This window comes from Pipistrellus hanaki, assembly GCF_964339955.1.
Source record: "Pipistrellus hanaki genome assembly, chromosome: X".
Taxonomy (NCBI): domain Eukaryota; kingdom Metazoa; phylum Chordata; class Mammalia; order Chiroptera; family Vespertilionidae; genus Pipistrellus; species Pipistrellus hanaki.
Genome location: NC_140524.1, coordinates 66,123,370 through 66,146,088, shown reverse-complemented (window position 1 = coordinate 66,146,088; position 22,719 = coordinate 66,123,370). Strand labels below are relative to the sequence as shown.

Genomic DNA, 22,719 nt, shown 5'->3' with positions numbered 1-22,719 from the left:
TTGTTTGTTTCTTTGTTTTATTCTTTTAGATTCCACATATAATAAAATCCACACTGCTTTTGTTTTTCTCTGTCTGACTTATTTCACTTAACATAATATCCTCTAGGTCCATCCATGTTGTTGCAAATGGAAATATTTCATTCTTTTTAATGCTGCTTAACATTAATATATATCACATCATTTGATCCATTATTTATCCAGCTATTGATGGACACTTAGGTTGCTTCTGTATCTTGGCTATTATAAATAATGCTGTAATACAGATTTATACATATAATATCATAACAAATAATGAATATATATATTTTAAATTGTGCTTTTGTTTTCTTTAGATAACACCAGAAGTGGAATTTCTGGCTCATGGGGTAGATCTAATTGTAGTTTTTTGAGGATTCTCCACACTGTTTTCCATAGTAGCTGCACCAATTTGGATTCCCACCAACGGTGCACAAGTAATCCCTTTTTTCCACATATTCAACCCTTTTTATTTGTTGACTTTTTTGATAAAGCCATCCTGACAGGTGTGAACTTGTATCTCACTGTGGTTTCGTTTTGCATCCTCTGATGACTAGTGATGTTGAGCATCTTTTCATATGTCTGTGCCCATCTGTATGTCTCCTTTGGGGAAATGTCTGTTAGTGTCCTCTAACCATTTTTGGATTGGATTGTTCATTTTTTGTCATTGAGTTGTATGAGTGTCATATATATTTTGGTTATCTGTTATCAGCCCCTTATTGGATATATCATTTGTATCTCCCTGCCCCTCCTTTTTTTTTTTTTTTTTTTGGTTGATGGTTTCCTTCAACTCACTGTATAGAAGTTGTTTCTCTTTAAAACTTTTTAAAATTTCTTTGTTGATTAAGGTATAATATATGTGTCTTCATCCCTGCATTAACCCTCCACCACCCCCACACACACACACACACATGCCCTCACCCTCCTGTTGACTGTGTCTATTGGTTAGGCTTATATACATGCATGCAAGTCCTTTGGTTGATCTCTCCCCCTTATCCCCACCTTCTGCTACCTTCCCTCTGAGGTTTGATGGTCTGATCATTGTTTCTCTGTCTCTAGATCTGTTTTTGTTCATCACTTTATGTTGTTCATTATATTCCATAAATGAGTGATATCTTGTAATATTTATCTTTCTCTGACTGGCTTATTTCACTTAGCATAATGCTCTCCAGTTACATCCATGGTGTTGCAAATGGTAAGAATTCCTTCTTTTTTACCATAGCATACCATTCCATTGTGTAAGTGTACCACAGTTTTTTAATCCACTCATCTGCTGATGGGCCCTTAGGCTGATTCCAAATGTTAGCTATGGTGAATTGTGCTGTTGTGAACATAGGGGTGCATATACCCTTTCTGATTGGTGTTTCTAGCTTCTTGGGATATATTCCCAGAAGTGGGATCACAGGGTCAAATGAGAGTTCCATTTTTAGTTTTTTGAGGAAACTCCATACTGTTCTCCACAGTGGCTGCACCACACTGCATTCCCACCAGCAGTACAACAGGGTTCCTTTTTCTCCGCATCCTAGCCAGCACTTTTTCTTTGTTGATTTGTTGATAGCCATTCTGACAGGTGTGAGATGGTACTGTATTATTGTTTTGATTTGTATCTCTCAGATGATTAGTGACTTTGACCATGTTTTCATATGTCTCTTGGCCTTCCTCTGTCTTCTTTAGAAAAGTATCTATTTAGGTCCGTTGCCCATTTTTTTGATTGGATTGTTTCTCTTCCTTTTGTTAAGTTGTATGAGTTCCCTGTAAATGTTGGAGATTAAACTCTAATTGGTTATAACATTGGCAAATATGTTCTACCAAGCAGTGGGCTGTCTTGTTGTTTTGTTCATGGTTTCCTTTGCTGTCCAAAAGCTTTTTATTTTGATGTAGTCCCATTTCTTTATTTTTTCTTTAGTTTCTATTGCCATAGGAGCTGTATCAGTGAAGAAATTACTTCGGCATATGTATGAGATTTCACTTTCTATGGATTCCTCTAGTATTTTTATGGTTTCCTGTCTTATGTTTATGCCCTTTATCCATTTTGAGTTTATTGTTGTGTATGGTGTAAGTTGGTGGTCTAGTTTCATTTTTTGCATGTATCTGTCTTTTTTTAATTTTTAAAAATATATTTTTATTGGTTTCAGAGAGAAAAGGAGGGGCAGAGAGGGAGAGAGAGAGAGAGAGAGATCAATGATGAGAGAGAATCATTGATAGGCTGCTTCCTGCATGCCCCCCACTGGAGACTGAGCCCAAAATACAAGCATGTGTCCTGACCAGGAATGGAACCATGATCTCCTGATTCAAAGTTCAATGCTCAACCACTTTACTATCCTGGCCAGGTTATACAGAAGCTTTTTACTTTGATGAAGTGCCATTTGTTTATTTTTTGTTTTTGTTTCCCTTGCTTAAGGGGACATATCCAAAATGATATTACTCAGACTAATGTCAAATAGTTTACTACCGATGTTTTCTTCTAGGAGTTTCATGGTTTTAGGCCTTACATTTAAGCCTTTTAAAAATGTATTTAATTGATTTTTTTACAGGGAAGGAGAGGGATAAAGAGTTAGAATTATCAATGAGAGAAACATTGATCAGCTACATCCTGCACACCCCCGACTGGGGATGTGCCTGCAACCAAGGTACATGCCCTTGACTGGAATCGAACCTGTGACTCTTCAGTCCACAAGCCGATGCTCTATCCATTGAGTCAAACCGTTTAGGGCTACATTTAAGCCTTTAATCCACTTTGAGTTTATTTATGTGTATGGCATATGAGAATGAAAAGGACATTTTAGATTGAAAACTGAGCTCTGCCCATGTTTTTATATCCCCTTATTCTGCCCTCTTTTCTCTCTACTCCACCTGTCTGCTTTGACAAGAAATCCAAGGGTGCTAGGGATTGTCAGAAGATTCCTGTTCAGAGGTAGGAACACAGACTAATCTCAAAAGTGAGATTTACTTTGGCTTTGACACTTCATGAAGCCAATACACGTGGCCCTAACTATGGAACCAACATTAGTATTTATCACAGCTCTGAAAATTGAAGGCTTAGGGATCTTGGCAGCCAGTCTTCCCTAGATTGATTACCTTGTCATTTGTCCCAGGGTTTCCTTCCAAGGTTTCTTTTGTAATGCTGGACTACAAGGATGGGGAGCACTTCTCCTGGAGACAGAGTGATAATCCTGTCTCCTTGAGTTGCTAACTGGAAGGAGCTACCCAAATTGGCCACCTACTTAGTTCAAAAGTGTTCTCAAAGATGAGGGCAGGGCCCTATACAGTTTCCGTCTCAGGGCAGGAAGGGTCTCATTGTTACAGCATTTGTTTCTTGTTTTGACTCTGCAAAGGCCCTGATGCTTCCTGAAAACAGATCTTAAAAAATTAGCCCTGCTATTCTTCCATAGTGGTTGGAGATTATTGGAGCAGGCACATATTTCCACATAGGGTGTAAACACTTGCTAACCTAGTGTAGAGCAGCTGCTGAGCTCTATATACCTTTGCCAGTCCCTGCTGCATGTATTCGTTCTGGCCCATGGGCTCAGAGTTCCTTTCCCAACCTCACAGGGTTATGGTCAAATAAGATATATAGCTAAGCTAGGAGTAGAAAGGCAGAAATGCTAACATGTCAGAGAACCACACAGGGGAATGGACAGGGCATGGTGATACAGGACATGTTTTCTATCCTGCCATGAACTAAGTCTGTGGGCCTCAGTGTTTTCATCGGGTAAACAACAGGAGGTCATTGGTCAGCCCTTGCTTAATGCCTCTAAGTTGCCTAAGTAGTATACTAGTAAAGCAGGAAGCTTGGGATTGGGGGGAAGACCCAAGATCATGACATGGATTCAGCCTGGGAGGTGCTGCCCAAGGGTCCAGGAATGCCAAGTCCATAGAGCCATTGCCTAATTGAGCATGATAAAAGTGCCTCTGAGTGACGAGCATGACTGAGAAGTAACTTGGAATTGGGTTAATGTCTAAGGAGAAAGAGGTCAAAGTAAATGGCCTAGGGGGGCAGAGAGAGGAAAGCAGGTCTGTGGTGGAGCATGGGGGAATCTCAGGGACTTTCTCATGGATCTCTATAGTGGAGACAGACTCAGAAGTAGAACAATGGAAGAGATTTGAGTATAGCAGTCTTACCAGAGCCTGTCATGTATCATGGTGCAGTGGAATGAGTACTAGATTAGAAAACCAAAAATGGTTTTAGTCCTAGCTCAGCTATGTCCTTTCTGAGCCTCAATTTCTCCATCTATGATTTTTTAAGCTTTATTGAGAAACAATTAACATATAATAAAGCACACATATTTAAACTGTACAATTTGACAAGTTTTGACATACGTACACACTCATGAAGCCATTGCTACAATCAAAGTAATGGACAGATCCAGCCAAAAGTTTCTTCATATCTCCCTCTAACTCCAATGCTTGTCCCTTCCCAGCTCCAGGCAACCACTAATATGCTTTCTGTCACTCTAGGTTTGTCTGTATTTTTCTAGAGTTTGGAGTTATATAGTACATATTTTTTTGGTAGGCTCTGGCTTCTTTCACTCAACATAATTATTTTAAAGTTCATCAATGTTGTATGTATCAATTGTTCATCTCCCTCCCGCTCTCCCTCTTACTTCTCTTTCCTCCCTTTCTTCCATTCTTCCTTTTGGAGAGGTATTGTTGAATTTTGTTAATGTGAAAAGGTCAGTAAATTTTTAAAAAGCAGATTATAAGTGGTATGTACTATATACTGTCTTTGACAAAACAATATAGAAATCTGTACAGGAAATCTGTAGTAATGTGTGCCAAAGTAAAAATACTTGTCTCCAAATGATTGAACCTATAGTGATTTTTTTCCTTTTTGCCTTGCTTCTCTGTGTTTTTAAATTGTGAAAATATATAGATTTTAACAAGTAGGATAATGTTGACCTGGCCTGGTGACTCAATTGTTTGGAGCATCATCCTATACATGGAAAAGGTTGCAAGTTCAATTCCTGGTCAGGGCACATACCTACCGTGTTTCCCCGAAAATAAAACATCCTCTGAAAATAAGACCTACCTACAGGTTTCCTTCTGAGTGAAATATAAGGCATCCGCCCAAAAATAAGCACACCCCCCCCCCCTGGCTCTGTCTCAGAATGCTATTGCTTATCATGAGATATTTGGTCCACTGATTCTGAAAGAAATGGAGTCACAAGAAATTCACCAGGAAATTCAGGAATCGGATTGTTATGATGATGTTCCAGAAGATGATGACATGATTGTCATTGAATAAAAGAGTAAATTCTTGATACTGTAGGATTCACAGTTTGTCTGTTTTGTGTTGACAACTACCGTACTACCGTACCGTACACAGGTAATAAATTTCCTTTATTTTCATTTAACAATAAATATGTACCATATTCTTCTTCATGGAAAAATAAGACATTCCCTGAAAATAAGACCTAGAACATCTTTGGGAGCAATAATTAATATAAGACACTCTTATTTTCGGGGAAACAGAGTAGGTTGCAGGTTTGATCCTGGTTGGGGCGAGCACAGAAGGCAACCAAATGAGTTTTCTCTCTATGTCTCTCTGTCTCTCTCTGTCTCTCTCTGTCTCTCTCTCTCTCTCTCTCTCTGTCTCTCTCCTCTTTTCTCTCTCCCTTTTTCCCCTCCCTCCCATCCTCTCTCTCTGAAAATCAGTAAACATATCCTCAGGTGAGGATTTAAAAAGGTAGAGAAATGTTATTATATTTTTAAACAGCATTATTGTGGTATGACATAAAACAAACATCCTATATTTAAAGTATAAAGTGTGATGTTTTTGATATATGTATATCATGAAGCCATCACTGTATTCAAGATAATGAGCATATCTATCACCCTCAAATGTCCTCTCCCTATCTACAGGCAACCATTGCTTGTCTTTCTGTTTCTACAGATTACCTTTCATTTTTTAGAATTTTACATAAATGAAATAATAAGTAGCTATTTTTTAGTCTTGTTATTTCCCTCATCAGATTTTTTTAGATTTATCCAAATTATGCATATATCAGTGATTCATTTGTTTTTATTGCTGATCACCATATCTTGGCATTGGTGTGCCACAATGTGTTTACCCATTTACATATTGATGAACACTTCTGTTGTTTCTAGCTTTTTAGATTTTTAATTATAAATATACTTGCTATAAAATTCATGTAGCACTAGATGGTTTAGCTCAGTGGATAGAACATATGCCCACGGACTGAAGAGTCCCAGGTTTGATTCCAGTTAAGGGCCCATGCCCAGATTGCAGGGTTGATCCAAAGTATGGGGAGTGTAGGAGGCAGCCTATCAGTGATTCTCTCTCATCATTGATGTTTCTATCTCTCTCCCTCCCTCTCCCTTACTCTCTGAAATCAATAAAAATATATATATTAATTTTTTAAATAAAATTCATGTACACGTCTTGATGTGGACATACTGTATACTTTTATTTATTTTTGGTTTGTTGATTCATTGTAAGTATGTTTAATCATTTTAGAAACTTACAAATTTTTTCCAATGTGATTAAACCATTTTAAATTCCCAGAAGGTGTGAAACTGGAGCTGAGAGTCCCAATTGTTCAAAATACTCAACTATAGTTAGTCGGTTTTTAAAATATTAGATGTTTATTAAAATATGTAGGTATTAATAGCTCATTGGGATTTAACTTTCCCTAATGACTATTGATGATAAGCATCTTTTCATGTATTTTTTATGATCTATATAATTTCTTTGGTGAAATGTCAGTTTAAATCTTTGGTCTATTTTCAACTGCTTCTTCAACATTTTCTTATTTTTGAGTTTTGAGAGTAAAAACACATGCACAGAGTATATCAGTATATTGTAGCAGTCTTGCATCCCTATAATAAATCCCACTAGGTCATGATGTATGATCTTTTTAATATAGACTGCTGGATCAGATTTGCTAATGTTTTCTTGGGGGTTTTACCATCTGTGGTCATCAGAGATATTGGCATGTACCGTAATTCTCTTTCTTTTAGTGTCTTTAGGATAATGCTAGCTTCATAAAAAGTGCTTGGCAGTGTTTCTTCCTCTTGGTTTTTTTGGAATAGTTTGAGGAAGTTAAGTGTTAATTCTTCTTTGAATGTTTCGTAAAACTTCCCAGTGAGACCATATGGACCAAGGCTTTTGTTTGCAGGGAATTTTTTCATTACTTTAAATTTCATCAGTGTTATCAGCCTATTCAAGATTTCTCATTCCTTCTGACTAAGTATTGGAAGATTGTATTTTTCTAGGAATTTGTCCACTTTGCCCAGGTGGTTCATCTTGTTGGCATCCCCTGTAGTTGTTCATAGTATTTTCTTACAATCCTTTCTATTTCTCTGGTTCAGTTGATATTTCATCTCTATATTTTCTGATTTTATTTATTTGGGTTCTCTCTGATTCTTAATGAGTTTGGCTAAAGGTTCATCAATCTTATTGAGCTTTTCAAAGAACCAGCTATTCATTTAATTAAGCTTTTTTATTGTTCTTTATTTTAGTCTCTATGTCATTTATTTACACTCTGATATTATTATTTCCTTCATAAACTAAAGCCATCTTCCTTAAAAACAGTAAAAAGACAATGGTATCTGCTTTCACCACTTTTATTCAACCTAGTATTGAAATACCAATGGCATATATCACAGATCTAGAAAAAATACTCCAAAACTTTATTATTATTATTATTATTATTATTATTATTATTATTATTATTAGGCTTTTCTTCTTGTTCCCTTTATAATTTTTTTAAGTTGGACCGTTAGATAATTTATTAGAAATTTTTCTTGTTTTCTGAGGTAGCAGACCTGTAGTGATATGAACTTCCCTCTCAGGGGTACTTTTGATATATATCATATGTTTTAGGGTGTTTTGTGTTCATTTTCATTTTTTTCTATGAAGGTTTTTACTTCTTCCTTGGTTTCATTGGTAACCCATTCATAGTTTAATACCATGCCATGCAGCCTCCATATATTTGTATGTTTTTGAGTGTTTTTATCGTTGTAAACTTCTAGTTTTATGCTATTGTGATAGAGTGTTTGATACAATTTCAATCTTCTTGAATTTGCAAAGACTTAATATATGGTCAAGCTTTGAGAATGTCTCATATGCTCTTGAGAAGAATGTATGTTCTTCAGCTTTGTGGTGAAATGTTCTGTAAATGTTACCTAAATCCATTTGAGCTATTTTGTTGTTTAGGATTGCAGTTTCCTTGTTGACATTTTGTGTGTGTGTGTGTGTGTGTGTGTGTGTGTGTGTCTAGAAGATCGAATCAGTGATATCAGTGGGGCACGCACTATGATTGTATTGCTGTTAATCTCTCCCTTTAAATCCTCCAGAAGTTTTTTTTTAATATGTTTAAATAGATGTATATATGTTTACCAGTATTATATCCTTTTATTGTTTTAATCTCTTTAGTAATATGAATTAGCCTTCATTGTCTCTTGTTATGGCCTACATTTTGAAACCTATTTGTCAGATAGAAGTATTGCTACTCCAGCTTTTTTTAAATTTCTGTTTGCATGGAAATTTTTTTACATCCCTTTCTTTACTTTCATTGTGTGTGAGACTTGGTCTCAGGGGTTCTTTTGTAGATAACATATACACTGAGTGGCCAGATTATTATGATCTCCGAATACATAATAATCTGGCCACTCAATGTATATCTTATATAATAAAAGGCTAATATGCAAATTGTCCCCTTGACCAGGAGTTCGACCAGAAGGCAGGCTGGCCAACTTGCCCATATTCCCTCCCCTGGGCCAGGCTGGCCGGACCCCACCCATGCATGAATTTATACACTGGGCCTTTAATATATATATGTATATATCCTATCTCTATGTATATATGTTCTATCTAATAATCCTATCTCTATGTATATATTCTATCTAATAAAACAGTAGTATGCAAATTAACCAACACTCCACGACAAAATGGAGGTGCCCATAGCCATAAAATGGCGGTGCCCAGTCCTCTCAGCATTGCCTGAGTTTCCCTGTCTCAGGGAGGGCTGCTGCTGAAAGCCTGCAGAGTAAGCAGCCTGGTGGAATGCTGCCCAGAGGCCCTCCTGACCCTTTATAAAAAATGAAAACCAATTCACTCCCCACAGCACAATCCCCCTCCCAGTGGCAGCAGCCTGAGCTGGGGTCTCAGCCTGGCAGGGGCATGAACTCCCAAGACATGATCCTCTCCTGGGGATCAGTGGCAGCCTGAGGTCTCAGCCACTGGATCACACCTCCAATATGGAGGAATTAAATGTTTTCTTCTTTTAAAATATATTTTATTGATTTTTTTACAGAGAGGAATGGGAAAAGAGAGAACTAGAAATATCTATGAGAGAGAAACATTGATCAACTGCCTCCTGCACCCTCCCCACTGGGTATGTGCCCCCAACCAAGTTACATGCCCTTGACCAGAATCAAACCTGGTCCCCTTGAGTCTGCAGGCCGATGCTCCATCCACCTAGCCAAACCAGTTAGGGCTGTCCAATATGTTAAAGAAAAAACCCTATCTAATAAAGAGGGAATATGCAGGGAAGGGCATTCGAGGATGACCAGGTTGTCAGGGGAGGGCAGTTGGGGATGATTGGGCTGGCAGGGGAGCAGTTAAGCGTCGATCAGGCTGGCAGGGGAGTGGTTAGGGAGTGATCAGGCTGGCAGGCAGAAGAGGTTATGGGCAACCAGGCAGGCAGTTAAGTAGTTGGGAGCCAGCAGTCCTGAATTGTGAAAGGGATGTCTGACTGCTTGGCAGTTGGACATCCCCCAAGGGATCCCAGATTGGAGAGGGTATAGATTAGGCTGAGGGACACACACTACAGTTTCTGTGTATAACTTAGAAACTCATACCTAAAAATTAAATGAATACACTGAGTGGCCAGATTATTATGCATTCAGAGGTCATAATAATCTGGCCACTCAGTGTATTCATTTAATTTTTAGGTATGAGTTTCTAAGTTACACACGAAAACTGTATAGTGAACCTTGTTCCCACCAACAAAGTCAAATCTTTTCCCATCAACATATAATAAGAGTCCCTTTACCCCTCATTGTCTTCCCTCTGGCAACCACCACACTACTGTTCATGTTCATGAGTTTCAGTTTCATCCCACATATGAGTGAAGTTGTATGGTTCTCAGCTGTTGCTGACTGACTTATTTCACTTAGTATAATATTCTCAAACTCCACTCATGTCGTTGCAAATGTCAGTATTTCACCCTTTTTTATGACTGAGTAGTATACCACTGTGTATATGTACCACATCTTCTTTATCCAGTCCTCTATCATAGGACACTTTGATTATTTCCATGTCTTGGCCCGTGAATAATGCTGCAATGAACATACAGGTGCATATATGTTTGTGAATACATATTTTCTAGTTTTTTGGGTATATACCCTGGAGAGGGATTGCTGGGTCAGATGGTAGCTGTATAATTAGGTTTTTGAGGAATCCCTAGACTGCTTTCCATAGTACTTGTGTGTGGGGAAGCACGGGACTTGGTTGGGAAGTTGGTAAGGAGGATTCTCCAAAAACTCAGGCACCTCTTTGGGGGACCTTGCAGAAGATGGCAGCTCCTGCCTTGACTTTTCCAAACAAGTCTTGTGCTTCCCCACAGTTGTACCAGTCTACATTCCCACCACCAGTGAATGAGGGTTTCCTTTTTTCCACAACCTCTCCAACATTTGTTATTACTTGTCTTGTTGATAATGGCCACTCTTACAGGTGTGATGTGGTATCTCATTGTCATTTTTATTTGTATTTTCCTAATTATCAGCTAGGTTGAACATCTTTTCATATATTGATTGGCTCTTTGTAATGTCCTCTTCAGAGAGGTGTATTTTCAGGTCCTTTGCCCACTTTTGATTGGATTGTTTGTTTGGTGTTGGACTTTTTGAGTTCTTTATATATTTTGGAAATTAAATCTTTGTTGGAATTAATGCATTTTCTGCATTATTTCTAGATTCTTATCTTCGATATCACTAATTACTTCCTCCATCTGGTTGGCTGTTTTCTATGCTCAGTAGTTCACTCTTTCTTTTCTTTTTAAAATATATTTCATTGATATTTTACAGAGAGGAAGAGAGAAGGATAGAGAGTTAGAAACATCGATGAGAGAGAATCATCGATCAGCTGCCTCTTGCACACCCCCCACTGGGGATGTGCCCGCAACCAATGTACATGCCCTTGACCGGGATTGAACCCGGGACCCTTCAGTCCGCAGGCTGACGCTCTATCCACTGAGCCAACCCTGTTTCGGCAGTAGTTCACTCTCTTTTTTTTTTTTTTTTTAAATTGGAATAATTTATTCTAATAAAAATACAAAGTATGGAAAAAAGTGTGTTTGAATGATTTCAGAGTAGAGAAAGGTTCACACTAGCAGGCTGAGTGTTTAGCACCTTTGAACAGAGATATTCAGAGTGTGGACACATGGCAGACCAGGTTCCGACGGAGGATCCGTATGACTGGGTGTGTGATCACAGAACAGGCGGTCATTGGGTTTTTCTCTGCATGTTGACAGTGCCACACAAAACAGGGAAAGCTGTTCAGAACTCATGGCTGGTGGTTAGAAGGTCAGACAGAAAAGTTGAGACAGAGGAGGAAGCCGGGGGGATGAGGAGTCAGTCAGATGGACAGTCCGAAGGCGCTGACGATGCAGTACATGGTCTTGTTCTCCCATCGCACAGTGTAGCTCCCGTCAGTAGAGCTGTCCCAGAAGCAGGAACTCGCTGTGTGTAGTCCTGCTCCGTTCTTCTGCATAATTATACAGGTCACGATGTATTTGAATGGTTTTCCCAGCTTGGTGAGTTGGCTTAAAGTTTGTTCTACTACGTTTGTGGTCCACTGGTTGACTTTGCTGTGCTGGTAGGCGTTGCCACCGATGGCGCTTTCTATGGCCTCTTTCAAGATGTTGCTCACCTCGTCAACAACAAAAGTAGTCTCTTCCGCACTCTGATAGTCCTCCATCTTCCTGGCGTCCAGTAGTTCACTCTTAATCTCCTTAATTGCAAGCTTCATTTGCATGATTTCTGATTGATTCATTTTAAACATTTCAATGTAGTTTTTTAAAATATATTTTGATTGATTTCAGAGAGGATGGGATAAGGAGAGAGAGACATAAACATCGTTGATGATCTAGAATCATCGATCCCGCACACACCCCTAATGAGGTGTGCCCTAATTGGGAATCAAACTGTAACCTACTGGTTTATAAGTCAGTGCTCAACCCCTGAGCCATTCTAGCTGGGCATAGCTTTATTTTTTTTCTTATTAATCCTCACAGCCTTTTCCATACCTCTGCCCTTCCTACCAGTCTAGACGTAGCTTCTTCTGTAAGTCTTTGGTTATAACACATCTGTAAAGTAAGTGTTCAGTTGGTTATTTGGGATTGTTCTACAATATAGTTGCATTTCTGGTTTTATCCTGGGAGAAGTTGAGTATAATTTCCATCTACTTCACTGAAATCCTGGGTCCTCTACAACTCACTGTTTTCAAGATTATGTTACATGTGAATGTTTAGATTACAGAACTTTATGATGTGTTTTGGTGTAGATTTCTTTGATTCATCCTCTCTGATGCTCATTCATGTTTTTAATATTGTAAGTTTGTATTTTGCCAAATCTTTGGATTTTTCAGCCATTATATTTTGAGTATTTTTTCAGCCCCTCATTCCTGCTCTTTGTCCAGGACTCCTCTAATGACAGGAATGTTACATCTTTTATTACAGCCCTATAGTTCCTTGAGTCTCTTTTCTTTTTTTCTAATTTATTTTCTCTGTGTTGATTAGATTAGATAATTCCTATTATTCTATCTTCAAGTTCACTCATTCTTTCCTCTGTTCTCTCCAGTCTGTTGTGGAGCCCATTCAGTAAGCATTAATTGTTCACTGAAGCATTTTTATGATGGCTGCTTTAAAATCCTTGTCAAATAACTCCAACATCCTTATAATTTAGCTGTTGGTATAAATCAATTATCTTGTCTCATTGAAGTTGAGATTTCATAGTGTTTGATGTAACAAGTGGTTTTCTATTGTTTACTAGACATTTTGGATATTATATTATGAGACTCTGGATCTTATTTAAATCTTATTTTTTAATAGACCTTCTATGACACTGTGCCAGTAATGCACCCACCTTTTTATTGCTAGGTGGAGTGGAATAAATTGTGGTGGGAGTCCATCTTCCCTGCTTAGCCTCCACTGACACTCTGTAGAGGATGGGTGCTTTGTTATTGCTGATCAGGGTTTGGTGTTCAAGATCTCCACTAGGCTTCCTCTGATACCTTCTTTTTTGGAAGAGGTAGGAGTCCCTTGATACTGTTTCCCACATTGCTTCAATTGATATGATACTAAGAGATGGTGAAAATGCTGCCTTCCTGCTTGGCCTTTACTGTAATCACCTTGGCACTACTCCAGGAATGGGAGAAAAATTGGAGGTTACAATCTGGCAATGGTGAAAGTCCAGGCTCTCTGTATGGTCTCCACTAACTTCATGGGGGTACAGTATAATGGAATTCCTGGCTTCCTATTCAGTTTACTCTGACAGGATCTCAGTATGGGAGGGGAAAGGCAGGTTGATACACCTTATTACAGCTGGGTGAGTGTAGAAGTCTAGGTTCCCCACTAGGCCTTTACTCGTAAAGGTCACTTGAAAATCATTTTTTTTCCTATGGCATTTTGCTGCAGTTATTGTCTAAAAGTGTTCTATCTTGCTAGACTACCCCTTTCCTGTGTTTTTCCCCCTAAATAAATCAGGATTTTTGGGGGGGTTCATTTTATCTATTCTTATTGAAATTCTGATTTATGGGCTTTTTCAGCTCCAGATGTAAGATATATGAGGCAAAAAGAAAATTGCTATGCTGTTTCTTTGGTCCTGAGACCATCGGCGTTTTTCTCTCTACCCTTTAGCTTTTTTTATTTGTTTCACATACAATATCCAGTTTTTTAGCTATACTTCATGGGAGGAATAGAAAACAATACTTTAATATAGTTTTTAAATTATATATATATATATATATATATATATATATATATATATATATATATGTGAAGCCATTCATATGATATTCACTTATTTAACAATTAATTATCATCCTCTCTAGAACAGAGAAAGGGTAATCCCACAAGCATTGGGGATGCTAAATAAATTACATATTATCTTTGTTTCAAAAGATCTTACAGTAGAATAAGAAATACATTTCTTAAAATAAGAGCAATGAACTTCATAAATTTCATGGTTAAAGGCCAGGGTGAATTTTTCTACTTAAAGATTTAGAGAGAGGTCAAAATTCCAAGTGAAAGAAAATTTACTATGTTAAATAAAAATAAGGTAATCTAGCAGAAACCGGTTTGGCTCAGTGGTAGAGCATTGGTCTGCAGACTCAAGGGTCCCAAGTTTGATTCTGGTCAAGGGCATGTACATTGGTTGCGGGCTCGTCCCCAGTGGGCGGTGTGGAGGAGGCAGCTGGTCGATGTTTCTCTCTCATCGACGTTTCTAGCTCTCTATCTCTCTCCCTTCCTCTCTGCAAAAAAAATCAATAAAAATATATTTTAAAAAAAGGTAAGGTAATCTAATACTTAGATTAATGATATAAGATAAAGAATGTAAAGGATTGTTAGCAGGAAACATTATCAGAGGAAATTTAGTGGAAGAAAAATAATCAAGGGATGACTATATTTTTTAAAAAAGGAGAAACAATAGTTATAATTATAATGACAATAAACATGTTGATGATAAATAAATGCTATTGGTTATCCTTTACCTTTCTTGCACTCAGTTTTCCTTTTTGGAAAATACAAGGCATTGGTAGAGTTATTCTAGAATTCTTGACAGTCTTTGGTCTTAAAGCTAGGGAGTTTTTATTGTTTCCCATATTACTCTTGCTCTCATAAGAGAAAGACAAATATATTTTGATAAGGCAGCTGAGATGTGGGAGAGTTTGCAAGGGTGAAAAGTAGAGTTTAACAGGTGATGTAGAGGGTCATATTTCTAAACAACCTGGCAAAATCAGATGTGGCATCCCACAACTTTCGCTCAGGCACAGAGCATTATTTGAACCCACAGCTGCACTAAGTGCTAAACAAATGCCTAACTTTTGACTAATAAACTTTCTGTCCAACAAATCCCTAGGACTTTGAGGATTAACTATATATAAACCCATCATCCACAGCTTTCGTCCAGTGGCTCCCAGAGTTCTCTTCAACCTCAAACACTACCCTCAGGTGAATTAGTACTCCCAGAGCGTTGGTTCCCAAAATGCCTGTACCTGAAGTGAACATAATGCCTATATTCAACAGGTAGCCCCTCCTTTCCTGCCTTAGGAACACACAGATAGCTGGACTTCGGTTTAGCCTAGAAATTGCAAGAGTGGAGCCCTGATCTTTCCAGTTCCATCCTGGGCTTATTGACCCTCAAGATTCCTTATGCTATAAATGTTTTCACTCAAATGCTCAATTAGTGCCCTGATTCCTTACTCAGGCTCATAGGCTTTGAACTACAGGAAGACTGCTCAGAAAAGAACTCAGATGTGAGACCAGATTCCTCATTCCTTGGCTGCCAAAAGCCAAGTTAGCTGAGCTTTCCCTCAGAGTTGAAAGAGGGGGAGAAGATGATACTCTAAGAGTCAAACCCTCCAAATGTCAGTATATTACATGCTTTCACAAATTCCTGTTTTTATAGACAACTAACAGGAGCTCAAATTAGAGCATAATGGAGCGAAGCCAAAGAAAAGGCAAAGCTAAGAAAGGAGTAGATGAGAGAAAGAGAGCAAGAGGTGAAGGGGGTGGTAATGGGGGAAGAGGTGGCTTTATTCAAGAGTCCCTGCTTCCTGATAAGGTGAACAGTACTATGAAGGAATGACAAATATGATTAGGAGTTTATGTTCTGAGGCTTAACTGTCCAATTGCTGGAGAAAATGGCATTGTGAAATGGAGTCTCTGTTGCTAGAAATATTCCCCTATTTCTGTTCCATCTCCACCCCTCTTTAGGGTCCACATAACATGGTAAAGAAACTAAACCTAGTTGGGATTATTGGGTATGGTAAGAATGGCATAGGTAGGACATGGAGACCATGTGGGGTAGGTGGCAAGCACCTCAGAACTGTGCTGATAGTATGCTGACACATCTGGCTAGGTGATCAGAACCTATTAGATGACTGAAAGCATTGGTAGAACACTTTTAAGAGGAAAAAAGTAAATACGCTTTCAGGGAGCTACAGAGGAGAGAAATACAGCAACTTGGTTTTCCTTGGGAACTGTGATAGCGGGAGCCCTGACCTCTATTCTCTCTCTGGCTGACAGAGAGTGACCTCCAGTTGAGCTTCTTTTATTAACTATTCATCTAGCCTTATACAGGACCCAGAGTTAAGCGCTAGGTAGTTATTTTTCCAGTGAATAAATGAAATACTCTTGTTCTGAAAGCTTATTCCAAACTTTTTTTTATTTTCTGAAAAACACTGTGTTAAGAAGCTCTTTCTTTCAGCTTTCAGCCTCAAAATCTATTGACTATGCTAGCTACTAATCATCCAGCTATTGGGTTTAGAAGTTTACTCTACAAAAAAAAGAAAAAAAAAGAAGTTTACTCTAGATTTATATAAATCCTTTATTAAAGAATTCCAAAAGTATTTTCATATTTGTCCTGTTATTTGATCCTGTCAATGTTTTAAATTTTATTCTTCATTAGAACATAGTGGTGTTTTTCTGTGTTGGCACAGAAATACTAAAAACATTCTTTTCCAAGCATTCTACATCTAAGCTAATCCCATTTTTAACCTTCCACACTTTGTCTCAAAGCATACCAATGTTAATAGGCTACTTTTGAGTGTCAAAACTTGTTAAGTCAAATAACCACTGAAACTATATTACCCACTTATTAAGTTATTTGGCATCCTTTCCTCTGTTGTTACTGTATATTTACTTCCATTTTTTTAAATAAGAAGATTAAGGTATTCCATTCCTAATTTTACAGATAGTCAGACTGAGGCCCAGAGAAATTCACACTTAGGAGCACCCATGTCAATTCTGAAAATGCAGTCCTTCAAACTCCTACACCAGTCTTCCAGGGGTAACTGGGTTCAACTTAATGGCCCACTGATTTGGCAACCACTGGCTTAGCACAATGGTCAGTTATCTACACTAGTAGCTAAAAAAAATAGGAACTACAAATTGGACAGTTTCCTCAGCTTTCTCAGAGGGGACTGCCAGTCCTTACAGTCTCAAGTTGTCAAAAATTCACCCAAGAGTATGAAAAATAGGCAAGAGGCAGAGACAAGAAATAAAGACCGAAGAGACACACAACTAAAACACAAAGATTGATGACAAGGGCCTTATTAAAACTTCAGAATGTTCAAAATGAAAGGGTCATCAGGAATCACAGGATTCACTGCAGAATTACAAACATTTAAGAAAGAAATAACACCAACCATATATAAACTCTTATTTAAAAAATAGAAGTTGAGCCAAAACCGGTTTGGCTCAGTGGTAGAACATCGGTCTGTGGACTGAAAGGTCCCAGGTTTGATTCCGGTCAAGGGCATGTACATTGGTTGTGGGAACATCCTTGGTAGGGGGTGTGCAAGAGGCAGCTGGTCGATGTTTCTCTCTCATTGATATTTCTAGCTCTCTATCTCTCTCCCTTCCTCTCTGTAAAAAATCAATAAAAAATATATTTTAAAAAATAAAAATAATAATAATTATGAAATGTAAATGTGGTTGAGGTGAGTAAAAATATTTGTATTTTTAGAGTGTATTCATACTTAAGTGACCATCAGTTTAAATAAACTGCTGTACACACAGCCTAGTAATTATGCAGCACATGGTAACCACAAACCAAAACTCTACAAGAAATAAAGATTAAGGAATTCAAATACAACATTACAGAAAGTCATCAACATACAAGAGGGGAAAAAAAGGAACAGAGAAGAACTACAAAAACAATAAAAACAATTACTAAAATGTCAATAACTACATATCTATCAATAATTACTTTAAATGGAAATTGATTACATTTATCAATCAAAAGATGGGGGCTCAACCCAAGAAAGGAAAGATGGCATCTGCAGTTGGTGCAGGAGAGGAGCCAAGTACAGAGACCTTGGTGTTTGTCCCTTCAACACTCTCCCTGAAGCCACACAGCCAGTCTGCTCCAAGGTGCTTTCATGTCAACCAGAGAGCAGGGTGGGTGCTGCCAAATGCAACCTTTAAGAAAAACGTGCTATTGATGGGTAACAGTGGGTCTGGTAAGACAATCATGAGATCTATTATCTTTGCAAATTATATTGCCAGAGACACACATCAACTTGATGCAAAAATACTAGACAGTTTACATAGTCTTCAAATTAATAGCAGTTTGAGCACCTACTCTCTCAGAGACTGTTGGAAATACAAGGACATTTGATGTAGAAAATTCCCATGTTTGATTTCTGGAAAACCTGGTGTTGAACCTGTGGGACTGTGGTGGACAGGACATCTTCATGAAAAACTACTTCACTAGCCAATGAGACATCTTCCGAAATGTGGAGGTTCTGATTTATGTCTTTGATGTGGAGAGCCACGAATTGGAAAAGGACATGCACTATTACCAGTTATGCCTGGAAACCATTCTGCAGAATTCTCCAGATGCCAAAATCTTTTGCTTGGTGCAACAAGATGGATCTGGTACAGAAGGATCAGCGGGATTTGATTTTTAAAGAGTGAGAAGATCTGAAGCATTTGTCTCGCCCACTGGAATGTTCTTGCTTCTGGACATTTATCTGAGATGAAACTCTCTATAAGCATTGTTTATCAGCTGATTCCCAATGTTCAGCAGCTAGAAATGAACCTGAGGGATTTTGCTAAAATTATCAAGGCCAATGAAGTGCTTATATTTGAGAGAGCTACTTTTCTGGTGATTTCTCACTATCAGTGTAAAGAGCAGTGTGCTGTCCACAGATTTGAAAAAATCAGCAACATTATTAAGCAGTTTAAGTTGAGCTGCAGCGAGACGGCTGCTTCTTCCCAGGGCATGGAAGTTGGGAACTTTGCTGTTTTTATTGATATCTTTACATCCAACACTTATGTTATGGTTGTGATGTCTGATCCATCTATTCCTTATGTAGCTACTCTGATCAACATCCACAATGCAAGGAAACACTTTCAAAAGCTTAAAAGAGTGGACGGGCCAAGGCAGTGTCTTCTCATGAGCTAAGCATTGCCAAATGTTGTTTCAGAAAAGAAATTGAAATACTGTTTCTTAATCTTACTGTTGTATTAGTATAGGTAGACTCTAAAATGTTGTGATGCTTACCACTTCTGTATTTTTCCCTACTGTCCAGACATAATGTTTAACCTAGAATGCTATTTACTCAAATAGCCAGTCAGAACCTAGAAGATGAGCTATCCATGAAGCCGATATGACATAAAAGTAGGTAATATGTGAGTGTTCTGATAATAAGATTTTAATAGTGTTTTCTGATAATCTTGTTCCAATAGTTGTATGTGCCAAAGCCTCTTCTAACATTGTCTTGTATTCCCTCTGAGATAGTAACCTAGACGTTTGGAGTATTACTGTTTCTCAGCATGCATTAAAATAATCCTTAACTCATATTACAAATAAACTTGCTGTTAGGGGGGGAAAAGATGAATGGATAAAGAAGATGTGGTATATATGCACAATGGAATATTAATCAGCCATAAAAAGAATGCAGTCTTACCATTTGTAAAAGCATGGATGGACTTAGATGAGTCAAATGAGAAAAACAAACACATATGATTTCTCTTATGTGTGGAAACAAACTCACAGATACACAGTATCAGAAGGAAGTCGGGGGCTGGGTGAAAAAGGTGAAGGGATTAAGAGGTACAAATTGATCATTACAAAATGAGGATGTAAAGGACAGCATATGGATTATAGTCAATCTTTTAATAAATATATATGGTGTCAGTTTACTGCAAGACTTATTGGGAATTACTTTGTAAATTATATAAATGTGTAATAATTATGCTGTATACTATGCTATACACCATATTAAATGTCAACTCTAATTGAAAAGATTTTTAAAATTCAAAAAGACAGAGATTTGCAAAGTGGATAGAAAATTTGAAAAGAAATGCCCAAACTATATGCTGTCTTCAAGAAACTCACTTTAAATATGTATCTTCATAGAATTATGCTGGGTGAAAAAGCCAATTTGAAAAGGTCACATACTATATGGCTCTACTTATATAACTTTTTGAAATAATATTATAGAGATGGAAAACAAATTTGTAGTTGCTAGAAGTTAGGGATGGTGGGTGAGTAGAATGGATGAGACAATGAAGAGTAGCACAAAGTAGATTTCTGTGGTGATGGAATAGTTCTGTATCTTGATTATGGTGGTGGTTTCATGAACCTACACATGTGATGAAATTATATAGAACTAAACACATGTAATGTGCCAATGTCAATTTCCAGGTTTTGATATTGTAGCATAATTACATAAGATGTTAACTATTGGGGGAAACTGGAAGAAATATTCATGGGACCTCCCTAAAGTATCTTGGCAATTTCCTGTGAATCTAAAATCATTTCAAATTTTAAAGTGTAAAACACAAATTAGATTAATTTGAAAATATATATTAAGAAACCTAATGCTAATATCACACTTAATGGTGAGAAACTGGCAGTTTTACCACTAAGATCTGATATAAGGCAAGGATGTCCCCTCTCAACACTCCTTTTAAAAATTATAATGGAAGTTCTAGCTAATATAATAATACAAGAAAATGAGATAACAGATATACAAATTGGTAAGAAAGAAATAAAACTGCCTTTGTTTGTAGATAATACAATCATCTATATAGAAAACCTGAAAGAATCAACTAAAAATCTCCTGGAAAAATCCATCACTTTGCTATATTCCAACAAATTCCAAGTGAGATTTGAAATTAAAACAAATACCATTTACACTAGCTTTGCCCAAAATGATATACTTAGGTATAAGATTTACAAAATATGTACAAACTCTATATGAGTAAACCTACAAAAAGCTTCAAAACAAAATTTAAAAGAACTAAATAAACAGAGTGATATTCCATGTTCATGCCTAGGGAGATTCAATATTGTTAGGATATCAGTTGCAAGCTTTATCTGTATATTTAATACAATCTCAAAAAAAATAAAATAAATAAATCCCAGCAAGTTCTTTTGTGGATATCCACAAACTGATGCTAAAGTTTATAAGGAGAGGTAAAAGACCCCACATCACACCTGTAATATTGGAGGAGATAGACAAAATAGACAAATAGATCAATGGAATAGAATAGAGACCCCAGAGATAGATCCACATAAATATAGCCAACTGAACTTTGACTCGGAAGCAAAAGCAATACAATGGAGCAAATATTTTTTTTCTATAAATGGTGCTGGAACAACTGGAAATCCACATGCAAAAGAATTAATCTAGATACAGACTTTATACCCTTATCAAAAATTAACTCAAGAGGGATCCAATATGGTTGCCAACAGGATGGCAGGCAGCAAGATAGTGTGTGAGTGAGAGAACAAAAAGAGGGTATGTGGACATGCGGGGAGTGCCTATATTTGTGACTGAGGGACAACTATATTACAAGGCACTGTTGGGGACTGGTGGACCAAACTCCCCTGGTCGATCAGCCTTTACTGCTGCTGAAATCTCTCCTGGAGTGGCTAACTCTGCTGAAGAGACCATGCCACCTTGAAGGGGATACAAGCTGTGATCGAGAGACTGGCTGTGATCAGAATCCCAGCCTTACCTTCAACCAGGGAGAATTGAGATACTTCCTGGCACCTTTCAACCACAACACCCAGGGACCAGCTGCATCAGCTGTAAACCAACAAACACCAGTACTCCAACCTCCCCAACCGCAGGCTGTCTAGGGGGAGACAAAGCAGTGCCAAAAACGCAGATGGGCCCTGTGCCTTCTTACAGAGAAGATAGAATGAACAGCTAAGTGGAACAACACCCACCCAGAACTGGCAAATTAAACACAGCTGGTGAGGCAATCCATGGACAGAAAGATCAGATATTGCCTAGAGAAAGTCAACATAGGAGAGAGAGAGGTACATAACCAGACACCCTGAAAGGAGCGATCATGGGGAAACAAAGAAACAACTCAAATATGAAAGAAAAGGAGGAATCACCATAAAAGGAAGTAAATGAAATGGGGGCAAGCAACATGACAGAAAAAGAGTTCAGAGCAATGGTCATAAGGTTGCTGGAAAGGATGGAAGACAAATTCAACAATATGTGTAAGAACCAAAGGGAAATTAAGAATAAGTAAGAAGAAATAAAAAATGATATCACTGGAATAAAGAACTCAACAGGAAGCATCAATAGTATATTAGAAGCAGCGGAGGAATTGCTCAATGAGCTAGAAGACAAGGTAGGAAAAAATACCCAACCAGAGCAGCCTCTAGAAAATATAAAATAAAATATAGGAGGGAACTTTGGGACAGCACCAGACGAAACAACTTCTGCATAATTGGGGTTCCAGGAGAGGAAACTGAGCAAGAAATAAAAAACCTGTTTGAAGAAAAAATGACAAAAAGCTTCCACAACATCAGGAAGAAAACACACACACAAATACAAGAAGCTCACAGAGTCCCAAACAAGATGAACCCCAAAGACTAAACCCAAGGCACATTATAATTAAGTTGGCATACACCAATGACAAAGTAAGAATCTTAAAGTTTATATGGAGAGAAACAGAAAGTTACCTACAAAGGATCCCCCATAAG

General features: G+C 37.8%; 2 protein-coding genes and 1 pseudogene across 3 annotated transcripts in view; 2 read left to right on the top strand and 1 right to left on the bottom strand.

Annotated features, from left to right (window-relative positions):
- Nucleotides 1-22,719, top strand: part of SLC16A2 (solute carrier family 16 member 2) — a 148,535-nt gene that overhangs the window by 84,713 nt on the left and 41,103 nt on the right. The gene's annotated exons all lie outside the window — the stretch shown is intronic.
- On the bottom strand, nucleotides 11,265-12,058 carry LOC311615587 (dynein light chain Tctex-type 1-like). Its single transcript, XM_084870921.1, has one exon. It carries the CDS (start codon nucleotides 12,038-12,040, stop codon nucleotides 11,615-11,617), a length of 426 nt encoding a protein of 141 aa, XP_084727047.1. The 5' UTR covers nucleotides 12,041-12,058; the 3' UTR covers nucleotides 11,265-11,614.
- Nucleotides 17,083-22,410, top strand: LOC311614629 (ras-related GTP-binding protein A-like; annotated as a pseudogene). Its single transcript has one exon. The product of its transcript is annotated as a ras-related GTP-binding protein A-like (transcript).

Coding starts and splice junctions, on each gene's coding strand:
- LOC311615587 (XM_084870921.1), bottom strand. CDS start 12,040: ATGTTTAAAATGAATCAATCAGAAATCATGCAAATGAAGCTTGCAATT.